Source organism: Onychostoma macrolepis, chromosome 08 (assembly GCF_012432095.1).
Source record: "Onychostoma macrolepis isolate SWU-2019 chromosome 08, ASM1243209v1, whole genome shotgun sequence".
Taxonomy (NCBI): Eukaryota; Metazoa; Chordata; class Actinopteri; order Cypriniformes; family Cyprinidae; genus Onychostoma; species Onychostoma macrolepis.
The window spans coordinates 28,996,466-29,014,185 of NC_081162.1; the positions used below are offsets into that span (position 1 = coordinate 28,996,466).

General features: G+C 36.8%; 1 protein-coding gene across 1 annotated transcript in view; it reads right to left on the bottom strand.

The window, feature by feature from the left end:
- Positions 1-8,729: 8,729 nt before the first annotated feature.
- The window catches only part of commd10 (COMM domain containing 10), a 20,363-nt gene continuing 11,372 nt past the window's right edge, over positions 8,730-17,720 (bottom strand). The window contains exons 6-7 of the mRNA XM_058784657.1: positions 9,339-9,398; positions 8,730-9,266 (exon numbers count right to left, since the gene is read on the bottom strand). Coding sequence (XP_058640640.1) covers positions 9,228-9,266; positions 9,339-9,398 — 99 coding nt within the window. The 3' untranslated portion in view covers positions 8,730-9,227. The remainder of the gene's footprint in view (positions 9,267-9,338; positions 9,399-17,720) is intronic.

The following is a 17,720-nucleotide window of genomic DNA, read 5'->3' on the forward strand; positions in this document are numbered from 1 at the left end:
GCATGAGTTTGCTGAAGTGATACGAGCCGCTTAAATCCCTCCAACCACAACAAAGCCAGACCCTGTGAGCCTGTGCGAACGCGTTTGAGACGTGTTTCTGAGAGCAGATCGTCTGTGACAGGCAGCAGAGTTTCTGCTGAAGGTCATGACCTCGTCTCCTGAAGGAAGCTCGCTTTGAGTCCGCCGTGTTTCATCCCAGAATGCTTTATCTCTGCTGCCAGAAACCAGCCGTTCTCAAATGTTTTATCAGTCTGTCCCAGCTCACAGGGAACATTTTTTAACTTATGTAACTGTTAAATAACATTCTTAAAGTAAAGTTTATGGAACGCACTTATAACTGAAATTTGACATTCTCAAAGATGAGCGAAAATATTCTTAGATCAACATTTTCTGAACATCCTTTTGATGTTGTTTGTACTTGAAGAAACATTTTTGTAACATTTACATAGCGTTATAATCATAACAAGTACATTTTAGTGTTCTTAGAATATTAAAAATAAATGTTCAAATAATATTATATTTTGGGTGAAAATAAAGTTATGAGAACAATTAAGAGACACTTTTGTAACCTTTAAATAACTTTAATCACAGCAAGTAAACTGGGCATTTTAATGTTCTCAGATTACTAAAAGTAAACGTTCTAATAATGTTATATTTTGGGTGAAATACAATGTTGCAAGAAACATTTTTGTAACCTTTAAATAACATTTTTATCACAACAAAATCTGGACATTTTAAATAATGTTCTTACAAAATTCTTATAACCTAAATTTGTTAAACCCCTTATTTTTATTCATTTTGAAGTTGCCCTGAGATTTTAAGCTAATATTTAAATATTTTATCAACACATTCACACATGCTCACAGTTCTCTTATTTCAGTTAGTGGTCACATGACATGCAGATAAACAAAGAAATATTTCATTTTTTATTGTTTCTGTTTTAGAATAATTTTTGATTTGATTCATTATTAGCTGATCAATTATTAGGAAGATTAGGAGTATATGAGGAGCTTGTCAGGTGTGTGAGACTCAGACTCAGAGCTGTGTTTTCTCAGAGGTCTGCAGGGATCAGGTGCGCCGAGGACAGACGCGCTCCTCTTAAGAGCTCATTTCAGCCCGAGCTGAAGGTCAGATGGATTTTCTGTCTCCGAGGAAATGATTTCCAGAGCGGCGACGTTGAATCCTGTTAACAGCAGCACTTCAGAATGAGTGATTCCGTCATTGAACATGAGAGGACGCGGCCTAATGACTCCATGCTTGATTACTGAGCTTAATTAACACATTTACAGGATCAGTGATATTACTGTTCCTATTCTAAAGCATTAATGCTTCATCGGAAATACATGAATATAGACGTGTATATATGTGACCACAAAACCAGTCATAAGGGTCAGTTTTTTAAAATTGAGATTCATACATCATCTGAAAGCTGAATAAATCATCTTTCCATTGATGTATGGTTTGTTGGACAATATTTGTCTGAGATACAACTATTTGAAAATCTGGAATCTGAGGGTGCAAAAAAATCTAAATATTGAGAAAATCACCTTTAAAGTTGTTCAAATGAAGTTCTTAGCAATGCATATTACTAATCAAAAATGAAGTTTTGATATATTTACGGTAGGAAATTTACAAAATATCTTCATGGAACATGCTCTTTACTTAATATCCTAATGATTTTTGGCATTAAAGAAAAATTTATAATTTTGACCCATACAATGTATTGTTGGCTATTGCTACAAATATAGCTGTGCTGCTTATGACTTAAGTTTTATGGTCCAGAGTCACATGTGTATATACCAAATATCAGTTTACAGTTTTTCATATAGTGTTCAGCATTTGATTTCAGTGAAAGTCTCATTGACACAAAGGTCAGAGGTCAGACGCTCATTCATGACACTGAGGATCCCTGGAGAGGTCAGTGATGTCACAGCTGATGTATGTGTGTGTGTGTGTGTGTGTGTGTGTGTTCTCATGTATATAGGTTAGTGAAGCTGAAAAAAGAGCAGCAACAGCAGCTTCATCCATAATGAATGAGCTCCTCCCCCTCCATCCCAGGTGTCCTACAGCTGTGACATGATTTGCATACGGCCCCGCCCACCTTCATAATCATGCTGACAATACAGGGAGGTGAAAACACACGCACACACACACACACACACGTTCCCTCACCTTGAGAAGATCCTCCTCCTGCAGTGCAAACATCTCGACTGAAGCTCTTTTAGCAGATCTGAGACACAGAAACCATCTGATCTGAGATTCCTGCATCCAAACACAACCAGCTCTCAAGTCACCTTCATTTTTAGCACTTTATACAGATTGTGTCAGATCAGCTTGACAGAGATCCACAGCATCAGTGATGGAAACTCAACTCTGTTTCACTTTAGATTGGGCTGTAAAGCAGCTCTAAAAGACAATTCAGTTTGGTTTTGATTCAGTTCAGATTGCAGGATGCATTTTATTTGAATGATTTCTGCTCTCGAGTTATATAGAATATAGATTAATATAGTTAAAGCAGTGTCAGTGAATAATGATCATGAGTGTGATCACATTGTGTGTGTGTGTGTGTGTGTGTGTGTGAGCAGCTGAAGGGTCATTGTGAGGCTCCTCAGTGATCTCAGTGTTCGGATGAAGACGTCTCCAGTGTCTTGGAGCGAACGGCTCGTCCTCCATTCTTCACAAACACTGGCTCTTTCTTTCTGGCTCTGCACTCAATTCTTTCTCTCTTCTCGTTTGGTTTACGCTGCTCTTGCCCTCGAGTTGCATCTGCGGAGAGCATCAAGAGGCGCATTCACATGGACCCGGCGTGTGCTCGACCGCTATTGTTTTAGCAAGTTTATGACCTCAAAGTGCTTGCAGACAGGATTGTACCATCGGATAACAGACTGACATGAAGATTTCCACAGAGCAGATCCGTCAGCGCTGAACGTGCACCATCAAGGCATTAAAGGGGTCATGACATCAGAAATCAAATTTGCCTTAATCTTTTGGCATATAAGAGGTGTTCGTATCATTAAAACATCTCGGAAGATTACGTCCTCCTCGTTCTAAACAAAGCATTTATTTAATCAAGCTCCAAAAACGGCTCGTTTGGATCCGAGGGGCAAGATGACATCACCTGGGCACAAACATTTGCATAAACACGCCTCCAGAGCAAGACATTGACGAATAGTCTTCTTCTCTCTATAGGCCCCGCCCACTGGTGTTCAGTTGCTAACGGCTAACACTTGATCACGCTGAATGCGAGCAAATGTAAACTACAATCAGTGCCACTATCTTGTCTTCACTGGATACAGTTACAGATGTGTGTTCACTTTCTAACACAGTCCAGCGCTCGAGTCTGACGTCAGTCGCACAAATGCAGTGAAAGAACGTTCGCTTTGACGCGTTTGGTTTAAACAGCTCACATCACATCTTTGTACAGATATCAGAAGGATCCCAGTGTAAGGAACAAGTGGATAGTTTATTTAAATTTTGTCGGAGGATTTTGTTTTGTAATCGAGGCACAGTGTCTTGGAGAGTCACAAAGAATCATTTGTTGAAAGATGAAGCAAAACTAGATCTGCATCATCGACTGTAAGTAAATGATTTCATAATGCTTTGTCTGGAAGTCACTGCTTTATTTTGATCATGTTGTCAAAATGCTCAAAACATGCAATAGTGAGGGGGCGGTGATACTGTTTCCTGTGCGGTGACGTCAGCCAATCATAACACTGTCTGATTACTGACAAGCCTTAAAGGACCCGCCCACTGATCTATATATGTGTCCCTGCAGCACAGAAGCAGTCATAAGCAGCACAGCTATATTTGTAGCAATAGCCAACAATACAGTGTATGGGTCAAAATTATACATTTTTCTTTCATGCCAAAAATCATTAGGATATTAAGATCATGTTCCATGAAGATATTTAGTAAATTTCCTACCGTAAATATATCAAAACATCATTTTTGATTAGTAATATGCATTGCTAAGAACTTCATTTGAACAACTTTAAAGAAGATTTCTCAATATTTCGATTTTTTTGCACCCTCAGATTCCAGATTTTCAAATAGTTGCATCTCAGACAAATATTGTCCTGATCTAGATGATCTATAAATCTCAGTTTGACTGGTTTTGTGGTCCAGGGTCACATAATGACTGGATTGCTCCTTGCGACAGACGGTGAAGCCACCAGAAGTGTTCAAGCGAGCATCATGACCGACAGCAAAAACACTGATCTAAAATCACCTGATTTGAAGCGTATCAGTCACACGAGATTAGTTTTTAAGTTATGTGTATGTAAATTACTTATTATTTTATTCATTTGAATGTTTATGGTCTTTTGGGGCAGGATAATCGATATATTTAAATCATTAAGGTAACTGATCCAACACAAAATATATTTCTTTACATACATAATTTTGCAGGAAATATTAAACATGAACATATATCTGGTATTAGCATCTTAAATTGATTTGAATATACAATGAATAATACAATACACGCCTCTTTTACTACATTGCTCTATATTGTATTAAAATTAAAATCTTACCAGGCATCATCTTGGAAATAAAGCTTCATGTCTTTAAGTCCGTACCATATATACTCAGCATTATTTCTCTGAATAAATTATATGAACAAGCAAAATAATCTGCCATTCGGGTAAACAAACTAGTCTTATTTCAAACAGAAAACATGATTATTTTGCTTGTTCTAAGCAAAAACTCGCTAATTTTTGACTAGAAAATCCTTCTTGATTTAAGAATTTTTAGATATTTTGGCTGGAAACAAGACTAAAAATCAAAGTAAGAAAAGCATTTTTTGCAGTGTATTTCTCTAGTGTTTGGTGATACCCATCAGATTTAGCTTCCAGCATGATATTACTGTGGTGTGAGGCTTTATTAACATGTACTCCTACCCTTACAGTATTAAAAACACCGTGTTATTTGTTAGAACACCTGGCCGCGATGAAAGGATCCCAAGTTCTCCAGCAGAAGATCCTCCTTCGTATCTCAGCGCAGCCAAGAACTCTAAAATTAGGGCAGAATTCATGAATTCTTAAAAGCTGAGCAAAGCGTTTCACACACACACACACACACACACACACACACACCCTACAGCAGCCATAATTACACACCCGCTAATCCTGTTTCCCAAATCCAGGTGCCCATGGATCCATGCGGAAAATCCCACGGCCGCACATTTTCTCCATCTGTCAACCGGATCCGCTTCCACACAAAGATCTGCGTTTGTCTTCAGCTCGGAGTCAAACTCACAAACATCATTCTGTCTTCATCCCTCGCCGTGACCTCAAGCTCCAAAACCAGCCTGAAACCCTGGAGTTCCCCAGAAACTAGCAGCATATGGTCTGGATCGACATGAGGGTGAATAAATAATGACTCGATCCTGATTTTTGGGTGATTTATTGCTTTAATCCGTTTAGTGCTCATCTGTTCATGTGTTCAGGATTTGAGGATCCGTGTTTCCTCCGGAGGTTCATCATGATGTGTTTATTAGGAGACACTTCACTGATAGAATGACCCAGATCAGTTATTAATTAGTCCTTTTTATCTAGTTTTCCAGTTAAAAATATCAAAAAGGCTGAGATAAATGCTTCAGGAGCAGCGCTGCTTGGCTTGTTTTCACTGGAAAAGAGCGATTATTGAGAAAGGTTCAAAAACCAAATGCATGCCTCGTTCAGCCGATGTTCATCAAGGACACTGCAGATTTCTTGTTCATTAAGAAACACAATTACTTTCAGACATAAATGTAGTTAATCTTCATGCGTGAACAATGTGATCCCTGCTTCTGCTCATCTTGTAAAGCAGAGATCTGTCGTTTGTACACGGATCTCAAAACTAAACACACAAATGGCAAGCGCTGACGCAAGCAATTAACACTTTGAGGTGTTTATTTTTATTTTGGTTTCAGAAAAAAAAACGTGATTGCTGTCTTCACAAATCAGCTCTTTCTTGTTTTTGTTACATGTTGTCTTGGACTTTTATGTCACTTCCTGTCTCCCGCGGTGTTTGTAGTCAGTTTGTAGTCCGTTTGTTCATTGGTTCCCTTGATTAGTCTCCCCAGGTGTGTCTTGTTTTCTGAAGCTTGCTGTGTATATATAGCCCGTGTTTCTTCAGTCCTTTGTGAGTTGTTGAATGTAATGGTTGTCTGTTTGGACGCGCTTCTGTTCTTTGTTCCCTGTGGTTTTTGGTTTATTGTTTGTTCTAGTTTTTCCATGAAATACCTGCGATATCTGTCTGTTTTCCTCAGCTTCTTCACGTTACTGGCATGTCTCTTTGACTACTGCATCTTTGAGCCTATATTTATTATAAGTAAAATACTTAAGTACTGTTAAAATCAGACACTCAAGCTGTAGTGGAGTCATTTTCACTGCAAGGTCTGTCATTTTACTCAAGTAGGGTTTTACTCTTTACAGCTCTGTCAGAAGGTTCCTGAAAATATGTAGTTGGTTTTTACAGCGTGTGTGTTTTCATCGATTGTATCTTGAGTATATTTGGTCTTATTGCACTGTTTTTTTTTTTGTTTTGTTTCAAGTATAAAAAGTGAAAATACTTGCTAGTACAATAAGACAAAACATACTCAGAGTTGAGATACAATCTGTGAAAACAGTTCTTATCTCACGCAGAGCTGTTCCTCAAGGAAATGCATGAAGTATGTCATTCTGCAAGAGTGACGATAAAGACACACACACCAAACAATCAAAAAAGACATATATAGAGCGAGAGAGAGACAGAAATGTCTTTCAAAATCCACAAATGGAAATATATTTACAATTTACTTCCAATATGTTTTTGGCCCTTTTTTTTTTAAATGATCGAAATATACCTAAATATATATTTTTAAAAGCATTTAAAAATATTTATTTTGCCCTCCATATATTTCAGTCCAAGAAAATATACTAACATACGTCACATTTGAAGAAAAATCAGCGAGGAATATACTCTACAATGTTTCAAAGAATAGTGCAATATTACAATATATCTAAAAATTTAACAATTTGAAATCATTATTAATCTAAATTTGACCTCTAGTAGACTTTTCCTTCCATATTTGAACTATTTAGTCTAAATGTAGGCCACTGTAAGATTGAAAATTTATTTTGACACAAATAAGAAATACAGCGATTTTAGAAAGGCTTCAAATATTGATTTACTGATTATCATCCATACAGCCTACGGTCTTGAAAATTAAGATTCTTCATTTGCATTGATGGCTTCACAATCAACTTTAGATTATTAAAATATCATAAACACTAAGAAAAACATGGTTCTTTGATCTCAAAAATGGCTCTGCTGTGAAAACACTGTTTAAACCTTTATTTTTAAGCGTGTAGAGGAAATCCAGTTATTTTTAATTTGCATCATACTTTGATGAAAACGTATGAAGACGAAAACAATTTTCTTTGTACGATGTGTCAATGCACTCGATTAATAGTTGAGTGTGTTTGAGAGCTTCCTCGCACATCTGCTGGAGCGTCTGCATCCCGAGATGAAGCTCTGTGTCGGGTCCAGACGGCCCGTGATCGCCTCGTTCCTCCAGAACTCTGTGTTCTGTGTTTTGCTGGTCTCTGCTGGAGTCTCGCAGCTCCGAGTGTCTCGCCATCTGTTCAGTGATCTGTGCGTCACACGTTTCCCTGCGGCGGGCAGAACGAGCGCACTTCAAGACAAGACACAGAAGCACCTGCTGACCCACGAGTCTTCTTCACCAGCAACAGATCTGATTAACACTTACAGACCGACAGATTCTGTCAAAGAGACACGAGAGAGACGCAAAACAGGGCTTCCTTCACCCGTCCATATATCTGACCCTGCAGCACAGAAGCAGTCATAAGCAGCACAGCTATATTTGTAGCAATAGCCAACAATACATTGTATGGCTCAAAATTATCCATTTCTCTTTTATGCCAAAAATCATTAGGATATTAAGATCATGTTCCATGAAGATATTTTGTTAATTCCCTACCATAAATAGTAATATGCATTGCTAAGAACTTCATTTGAACAACTTTAAAGGTGATCTCCTCAGATTCCAGATTTTTAAATAGTTGTATCTCAGACAAATATTGTCCAACAAACCATACATCAATGGAAAGATTATTTATTCAGCTTTCTTTCAGATGATGCATAAATCTCAATTTAAAAAAATGTGCCCTTATGACTGGTTTTGTGCTCCAGACTCAATAAAGGCTTTAAGTCTTAAATTCATGACGTTGTGGCATGCACTGCAAAAAAATGAATATCTTCCTCAGTGTTTCTGTCTTGTTTTCCAGCACAAATATCTAAACATCCGTAACCCTAAGGTTGTGTTCGGGTCATTTTGACCCGGAGAGAATTTTCTTTTTCCCGAAAAAGTTACTTAATGTTATCACAAGATTTACTAACTTTGTTCACACAGGGCATAACTACTTCCACCGGAAAAATTGTTAATTTTCATTAAACATTCTTTATTTTATTCAACCTTGTTGCACGTGTGGTGTTCCCGGTCAAGCTTTTACTTTGTGGTGTGTGTCACAGCTTTTCAAAACAAATTTCTTGGTTAAACATTAGAGCATGCTAGTGTGATAAACAGTGCAAATTTTGTTCATATTTGATTTAATATTGACAAAATTATCCTCAAATAACACTTTTCACTCAGGTACATAAGCTCAGATTAATGAGACCTACGATGAATCGGTTCCAAAAATAAACAAAACCAGTCCTTATTGAAAGAAAACAAGCTGACAAAAAGATTGATACCAATATAAGAGATTTATAAGCTATTTTTTGTGCCCACAAGTTTATAGGGATTTGAGCACAACCTGAAGGTTTTAAATCAAGACACATTAACTGAAGATGCAGAATGAAGATATGAAGTCTCGTTTTGAACAAACTCCCCTTTTCAGAAAACAAGAACAAAAAATAAAAGTAAAAATCTGTTGGAAGCTGTATTTTCTTTGAACTTTGAAGCGTCTAAAAATACAACACATTTACATTTAAAGACCATATTGTTTTATATTAAAATGTATCCCTCTTTACTTGCATTTAAAAAGTCAAACCCTTCGATCAAGTCATAAATCCAGACGCCGGAGCTTCAGAGCAAAAGCATCTTTAATGAAACATCATCAGCCGTGTGACGGAGCTTCAGTTCATTAAACTCAAACACTCCAGAGCTTCAGTCTGAAATACAGCAATCCAGAAACAAGCGCAGACGTCACCGGAGGAATCATGCGACGGCAGACGGAGCCGCATCAGCTGAGCGAGTCCAGCTGCGTCTGAATCATCTCCATCTGTAAGACACACACAGAGCCGTCAGCGTCTGAACGCACTGAAGGTCAGGAATCAGCGGGACTCGGTCTGACCTGATTGTAGAAGTCCAGCAGATCCTGATGATTGAACTCCACAAACACGTCCTGCAGACGCTGAAACAGAGGAAGAAACGCCGATAAAAGCCCTCATCAATTATTAGCACACGTCTGTCCTACAGAACCACTCTCCTCCGACGCTTTTGTGAAAGTTTCATGATCATATCCATAAAATATCAATAACACACTCTGAAATAAAACACTTGAGCAGCAGAGCAGCGTTCACGAATCCGCACGGAAAAATACAGAAGAAACCGACACTATCTTCTGCAGAAATATCATCGATCTGACACTATATGAGAACAAAACTAGAACTGAACTGATGTGAAAAATGAATTTCAAATGAAGAATTTGAATAACTTTGCAACATTGATAAAGTTATTGAACTGAATTGATCTGAATGTCTTCTGTAGAGCTGCTTTACAGCTGAATTATGACATGATTGTCTTCTGAATTAAGAATTTAATTTGTTTTATAATTGATTAATTTTGCAACACTGTTAATGAAGTGAATATAATCCAAATTGAGCTGAATTATGACATGATTGTTTTCTGATTGAGTTGCTTTATAGTTAAGAATCAAATTTTGAATTAAGAATCGAAGAACTAATTATTTTTATAATTGAAGAACTTTGCAACATTGTTATTGAAGTGAATTGAATCTAAATTGAGCTGAATTAAGACATGATTGTTTTCCGATTGAGTTGCTTTATAGTTAAGAATCAAATTTTGAATTAAGAATCGAACAATTGAATCTGTTTATATTAAACTTTGAAACATTGACACTGAACTGAATTGATCTGAATAATGACTATTATCTTCTGTAGAGCTGCTTTACAGTTGAAATTCATTTAGTCTCATAATTGATGATTTTACACTGTTCTTTCCCTGTTTATCTCTGTGAAGCTGCTTTGAATCGATCCGTACTGTATACAGTGCTGTAGAAATAAACGTGACGTGGCTCAAAACATGACAAACATCGTAATGAAGACGGTTTCAGACAAACACGGAGCAGAAGAGCGCACACGTGAAGGAGGCCGGAGTCTCTGCGGGCAGGAACGCGTCAGCACACATTAACAGAGAGGACATTAATTAGACACAACATTATCATCCATAATTAAGAGTAAAAGGGGAAACGTTATCTTTAGCAGAGCCGCTGGAGATGCAGCTAATATGTAGGACAAACGCCACACAACAGAGAAAGAGAACGCTAGTCTGATGATTGCTGGGAAATACAGTTCAAATATGATCACTGTGTGTGTGTGTGTGTGTGTGTGTGTGTGTTCATACGCACGGGATGGCAGTGAATGTGTGTCAGGAATCAAGGGTTAATTCCAGCCTCAGTTTCAGTAAGTGTTTTGACGTATCTAGGCTAACACTAATGGTTCCTGCGTGCTTTCAGAGCTGACGGTAGAAATCACAGCTCTGGAGACGATCGCTGACTGTGACGACACTCACATACACACACACACACACACACACACACACACACACACAGCAAGCGAAAGTGTTTTGAAATGAAACATTGATGGCTGCTGCTGATTCAGAGATGGACACAGAAAAGCACTTCACACAAACACCGTCTGCATCTCCATCACTGACCTCAGTAAAACTCCAAAAAACACGGTAAAATACGGTAAAAACTCACAAACAGAGCTAACGCTGCAGCACAATAGATCTCACAAGCGTAAAACCGCTGAGAAGCAGCCGCGCATCTATAAAGCCTCGCTGAGTATTTTTAGCTCTAAAGCTCTTTATGAAGAAATGCTCAGCATATGGCAGATTAAGATGAAATATACGAGCAAACGGCTGATTGTTGTGTCATTCCCTGTCAAAATAACCACGTTTCAGAAACTTCCCCAGCGCAAATTTCTGATTTTGTTAGAAGAAAGACGAACATAAATGGTTAAGAAAGCCAAAATATTAAATGTCATGGATGAATATTTACTGAGCAATGCACTGTTTTGTAGACGGGAGTCAAAATGAGAATTCAGAGCCAAATTAGAGGAGGATAAAATGAATTTAGAAAGATGGCAGCATTATGATGTTCTTTTCACACACAGATTGGTAGCTCTATTAGTGAAATCTGCTGACTTTAGTAATCTGTGTTGCATTATTTGCCAATGGTGACCGTTCAAAAATGGGAAATAAGCACTTTTCTTGTTTGTTTTTCCATAGTTTGCATGGCTGTAACTCAAGAAGTATTAAAGATATCTTCATATTCTTTTAGATTTTGATTCTCAACAAACGTATCTTTTGATATTTCCATTTTTCAGGCCCTGTATGATTCGTTTCCAGAGACGCTGGGATCTCAATGCAGCTCTAGGAGTAAATAGTTAAATTGTGCACATTTTCAGTGGCACTACACATTTACGTTCATCAATGACATTTAATATTTTGGATTGTTTTCTTCATTCATGCATTTCCTTCACTGAACATAAAAAGATCAAAATCAGAGCCGGGAGTCTTTTGAAATAGAATGACCCAATTTCATTTCCAGAACGCAATTTGTTTGCAGCATTTAGACACAAACAACACATAAAAATACAAAAACACATAAGAATACGTCTGTGAGAGAAACAGCATCTCCAGCTGGAAATATTACAGTAGTGTCGCTCAAACAAACAAATTCACTTTGAAACACTGAAGAACAAACACTGACACTGAAAGACGCCAGACAGACACAATAAAGCTGAAGAAACTCAAGCGACTCTATCAAACATGACTGAACGAGGAGAGAGTCGAGTGCTGAACAGACTCACTGAATCACTGAATCAAACTCCTCACGGTGTGCGAAATCAGAGTTTGAATGTTTTCAGAAACAAATCATGATTCATCAATAACTTCTGTATTAAAATCATAGGAACTGAAACCACACATATGCAAAAATCACAGTCTCTGGGTGGCCTTAGAAACGAGTTTAGGTTATGTTTGTGGTCACATTAGTCATATTTCAGCAAAATTTGATTAGTGATCACGTTCAGCTGTTCAGTGAGAAACTGGAACAACTCCATTCTGTTCAAATGTATTTGTATGACGCTTCTCACGATTTACAGAAAATTTCATTTTAAAGTTTCTACATTATATTTAGTAGTAGCTTATCTCAAGATGATGTCTATATGGCAGAAATGTACAGTAAAATTCATGCAGTTACTTAATGATGTAATCAAACAGACAGTGAACACTATTAACAGCAATGATTACATGTTGTGATTAAACTTTAAACAAGCAGAAATATCTGCTGATGGGGCAAGAAAAATAATCTTAATTCAAAGGCTAAACAATATGATTTTTCTTACCCCATTGGCAGATATTTTTGCTTTTTAATTTTTCTGGTAACACTTTACAATAGGTAACACTTGTTAAACTATTAACTACGACTTTTCCCTCAATAAATTCTTAATTTGCTGCTTATTAATAGTTAGTACGGTAGTTGTTAAGTTTAGGTGTTGGGTTAGGGATGTAGAATAAGGCACTAATATGTGCTTAATTAGCACTAATACATGGCTAATATTCTAGTAATATGCATGCTAATAAGCAACTAATAGGTGTAACCTTAAAATAAAAAGTTTTTTTTTTTTTTTACAGAAAATAAGACATAATATAATATTTTAAGTCATTTTACTTGTACAGTAAATGCATCTTGATTCAAGAATGTGTAGATATTTATACTAGCAAGCGAGTGAGTCTGATGTTTCTCTGCATGAGTTGTAGCGGGTGTTGAGGGAAAGGCTCTCATTTGTTTAGTAAAGATGCGGCGAGCGGGACGGACCGCGCTTCCTGTATTAGAATAAGCCACATCCTCTGTTTTGGTTCAATAAGAGCACAGAGCGTCAGGTTGACGTGACTGTCAGAGCGCTCTGGATTCACGCGGCTGTTTTGTTTGTGAGCCGTCGAGGGGAAAAAGCCTCATTGTTCTATTGAGGTTCTTGTGTCCCTAAAGCGGGATGAATGGAACGGGGCCAAAGCGGATTTTCACACGCTCGTCCCACTGCGCCGCTGTACAGTAGAGAACGCCGCGATTGTCCCGCGTCTTTCTGAGACTTCACCTTCACAGACGGACGGGAGGCCACGTCAAAACTCTGGACCTCCAGACACTGCTGGGAAAACTGCACAGATATGACCAGACGTCCGAAACCAGCTCACCTTTCATTCATATGAGTCTAGCTCTGCTGATTCCATAAATAACTGCTTTATTCACACTGCAGAAAACAAGCCATCAAAACAGCTTCATTCATCTTCCTTGTGAATAGGAACATCTCCACACTGCAATAAATGATTCTCTTACTTAGTGTTTGTGTCTTGTTTTCTAGAATAAATATCTAAACATTCTTGAATCAAGATGCATTTACTGTACAAGTGAAATGATTTAAGATATTATGCCTTGTTTTCTGTAAAAAAAAAATTTTAAAAAAGTTTTGTGAGAAATATCTGCCAATGGAGCAAGAAAAATAATCTTGTTTAGCCTTTGAATTAAGATGATTTTTCTGACCCCATTGGCAGATATTTCTGCTTGTTTTAAGCAAAAACTCACAAAACTTTGATTTTTATTTTAATTTTTTTAAACAAGACTAAATATCTTAAATCATTTTACTTGTCAAGTAAAAGCATCTTGATTCAAGAATGCTTAGATAAAACAAGACAAAAATACCAAGTAGAAAATCATTTTTTGCAGTGCAGGACAATTTCTAGAAACTTTACAAAAATTTCCCAAATTATCAGAAAGGTTCCAATAAGTCCTCTGGGAATTTTCCACCCCTTTGAAACCCTTCTAGTGAACGATTCATTATATATAATATTTTAGTTATATTAATAACGTAATAAAGTAATATTTTGAATTTTATTTTATTTTATGATTTCAGTTTAATTAACGTTAACATTTTAGTAATTTTGTGTTTGTGCTTTTCTTTAAATGTCTGTAGTTTTTAATTTGTATTTCAGCTTTAATTATTTTAGTATTATTTTAATAATTTTAAATGAATAATTTCTTTGTGTGACACAAGTCAACAACATTAAATATTGTAAGATTCTGCTAATTATAACTGAAAGCTGGTTTGCTCTGGCCAGAGGAGAACCCTGTTTAACACTGTAAAGCTGCTTTGACATCTGCATTGTAAAAAGCACTATATAAATAAAGTAAAAAAATATATATAAATGATCAAACTAAATGAAAATGGCTTAAAACTAGCTTAAAAAAAAAAACCTTTTTACTTTTTCACATAAGGTTTATTTCAAGAAACAATTTTCTTTTTTTTATGGTTTTAGTTAACTATAATATCCCTGATTTGAAAAAAAAAGCAATGAAAATGGTGATTAAAATGGTGAAAAACCACAATGGTGAGACATAACCCTTGAAATCAGCTTCATTTTCAGACTCAAATCTCCTTCTGAAGATAAATAACGTTTCTCAGAGAAATTAAGGCTCAAATACCAGCGCTCCCATCAAAGTTCAGTCGAAGCACAGATGCATTGTGGTCGTCTCATTAAAACACATACAGATCTTCATACGACTCTTTTTAGATTCTTTGGACTCGTTCATGAGTCGAGTCTCGCCACATCACAGCTCGACCCGTGGCCGTCTGCTTCTCATTTAATCACCGTTTCATCATGTTCACATCAAACCAAGAGAAAAACATCTGGAGAAAAGCACAACTGACACGGGTTAATATTTATGTGATTTACAGAAGAACTGCTGGATTGTGTGTTTAAGCACGTTTGCCAAACGTTGTGCTTCTATCATTCACAAACTGAACTGTTGTTCAACGCTCTTCACATATTGAGTATCATTTTAAATGAAAAATGTTATGTTTTTAGATTTTTTAATCTTTGGAATTGTACAAAACTTTGCAAAGGTTTTGGCACTTGCTATGTGAACACACACACACACACACACACACACACACACAAATCATGCACATGATTCGAAAAAGTTAAATGTTCCTTCAAAAAACTGTCACACCTGCACTGCTAGCCGTCAAAAACGATGCACTGGAAACAAATGGGAAGCAAATTTAATCAAACATATAGCACTGCGACCAAACTGCATCTGACTGAAAGCTCATTTTTTGTGATATCAACCTCAAATTTGGAACACAATTTGATTTATAGCTTTGATTTTAATGCATTTTTAGTGTATAAAACATGTTCTGGAAAATGCATATTTTTCATAATAACATACATAAACTTCTACAACTTTTATTTATTTCACTTTTTAACTTTTTTCACTTCAGCAATAATCTGCCAAGTGTCTTCTTTAAGAAGAGACCAAACTTAAGATTCATGACAGTTTAAGGTGAATATTTCATTTTCAAGGCAATGCTCAAAACTTGTAATAAATGGATCATAACTATTCCATAAATATATTTTAGCGCCATAAAATCCCCTAAAAATACAAAATATGAAATAAAAACCACTACTGCACTAAAATATATTCATTTCATTGAAAAAAACAAACATCCAAGTGAGCAGCACCAGAGGGTTAACTCACAGGATAACAGGACTCGTTAGCCAAACTTCAGATGATTCCCATAATGCAGTGCCGCGGCCTCATTAAAACAGGCGTCTGTGACTGTCATTAGCATACGAGCGGCTGACGAAGCGCTGGCTCTAATAAGGCTCGTCTGTTTCTCCTCTGGCCTACATCTAACGAGAGTGAGGCTGTAATGAGCGCGTCCTCAGGAGGAAACACACGATGCTGTTCTCTGTCTGATGTTCAGATGAGTTTCTGACAGTGATGGGTCAGCGTGAATCAGCGCGAATCATCCAGAAAGAACGTCACACGACACGCTTCGTCTAAACACACGGCTCATGACACCAGTTCATTTCAGATTCACAGCAAACTCTGAGAACACGACCAGACGCTTTACCAGTGAAACTGAGATCTTTCATTTTTAGCTTTTAGCTACTTTATTATCCAGTCAAAGCTCTTTTAGTGTAATTTGTACGCGAAATGATTTTGATCAAGTAAGCGTCAGAATAACTGCAGTCATGAACACTTTCTGGACTGAAGCAGCTCAGCTTTACTTGATTCTCCATCAATCACTTTCTAGAAACATCAGTGCGTCTCGAATCTGATCATCAGGATCTTCTGAGGAGCTTTACTTTCACTGTTCCTCAGCGGAGGAATGATCTTCATCTCACATCTTCTGAGGAGCTTTATTCCTTCATCTCTCAATCAGCATTGCATTATATGTTTGTCTCATCTTACTAAATGCTTACATTATTGGAGATATAGAGTCACGACTGATATTTAGATCATTCTATGTCAGTATTAGCCTTACACTGCAAAAAATTATTCTAGTGTTTTTCTCTTGTTTTCTAGTATAAATATCTAAACATTCTTCAATCAAGATGCATTTACTTGACAAGTAAAATATTTTAAGATATTAAGTCTTCCTTTCTAAAAAAAATTATCAAAACGTTGTTAGTTTTTGCTTAAAACAAGCAGAAATATCTGTCAATGGGGCAAGAAAAATCATCTTAATTCAAAGGCTAAACAAGATTATTTTTCTTGCCCCATTGGCAGATATTTTTGCTTGTTTTAAGGAAAAACTAACAACATGTATATATTTTTTTACAGAAAACAAGACATAATATTTTAAGTCATTTACTTGTACAGTAAATGCATCTTGATTGAAGAATGTTTAGATATTTATACTAGAAAACAAGACACAAACACTAAGCAAAAGAATCATTTTTTGCACTGTGCTGTTAGAAACATCTCTATACATCACAAGCATCAGAATTACATCATAGAGTCTCGGAATAATATTGAGCTGCTTTTTCCTCTGTATTCTCACTGTATCAGAGCCATAAAAGCCTGATGGATCAAATACAATAACTCATAGGCAAAGTTTTGTGTTTTGTCTGAACTGTTCCATTATTTATTTGTTCATATGTCAGGCTTTCCAGGGTTAATGTGTGTTCATGAGCAGATATTCTCCATCCTCCAGATGAAGTACAGGACTGATATCAGCACTGAACATCACATTGAAGATTAATTTATGGACCTCACAGAGCTAAGAATAGATCCACAGACTGCCGAACGTCCCTGATGGGTTGAATTATATAAGACGCACGTTTCTGGCTGCATAAACAGGTAAACAGCTCCAGAAAGATTCAGATGCGCTTTAATAATTGATGGAGCTCAGCGGGCGCCGCTGATGAGAGAAGCACATTTGCCTGAAAGCTGATGAAAAGCAACACAGAAAGGAATAAACAGCAGGAATCTTCATCTGGGTTAAAGATTTTGAGGCCTTCGGTACGAGTTAAAGTCTGCAGATGAAACCTCATGCATGCATTTCTGCATTTAATTCTTCAGAGGAATGGTTTTGTTGCTGTTACAGACTGTGATCTGGATTATAATGACTGATGGTTAGAA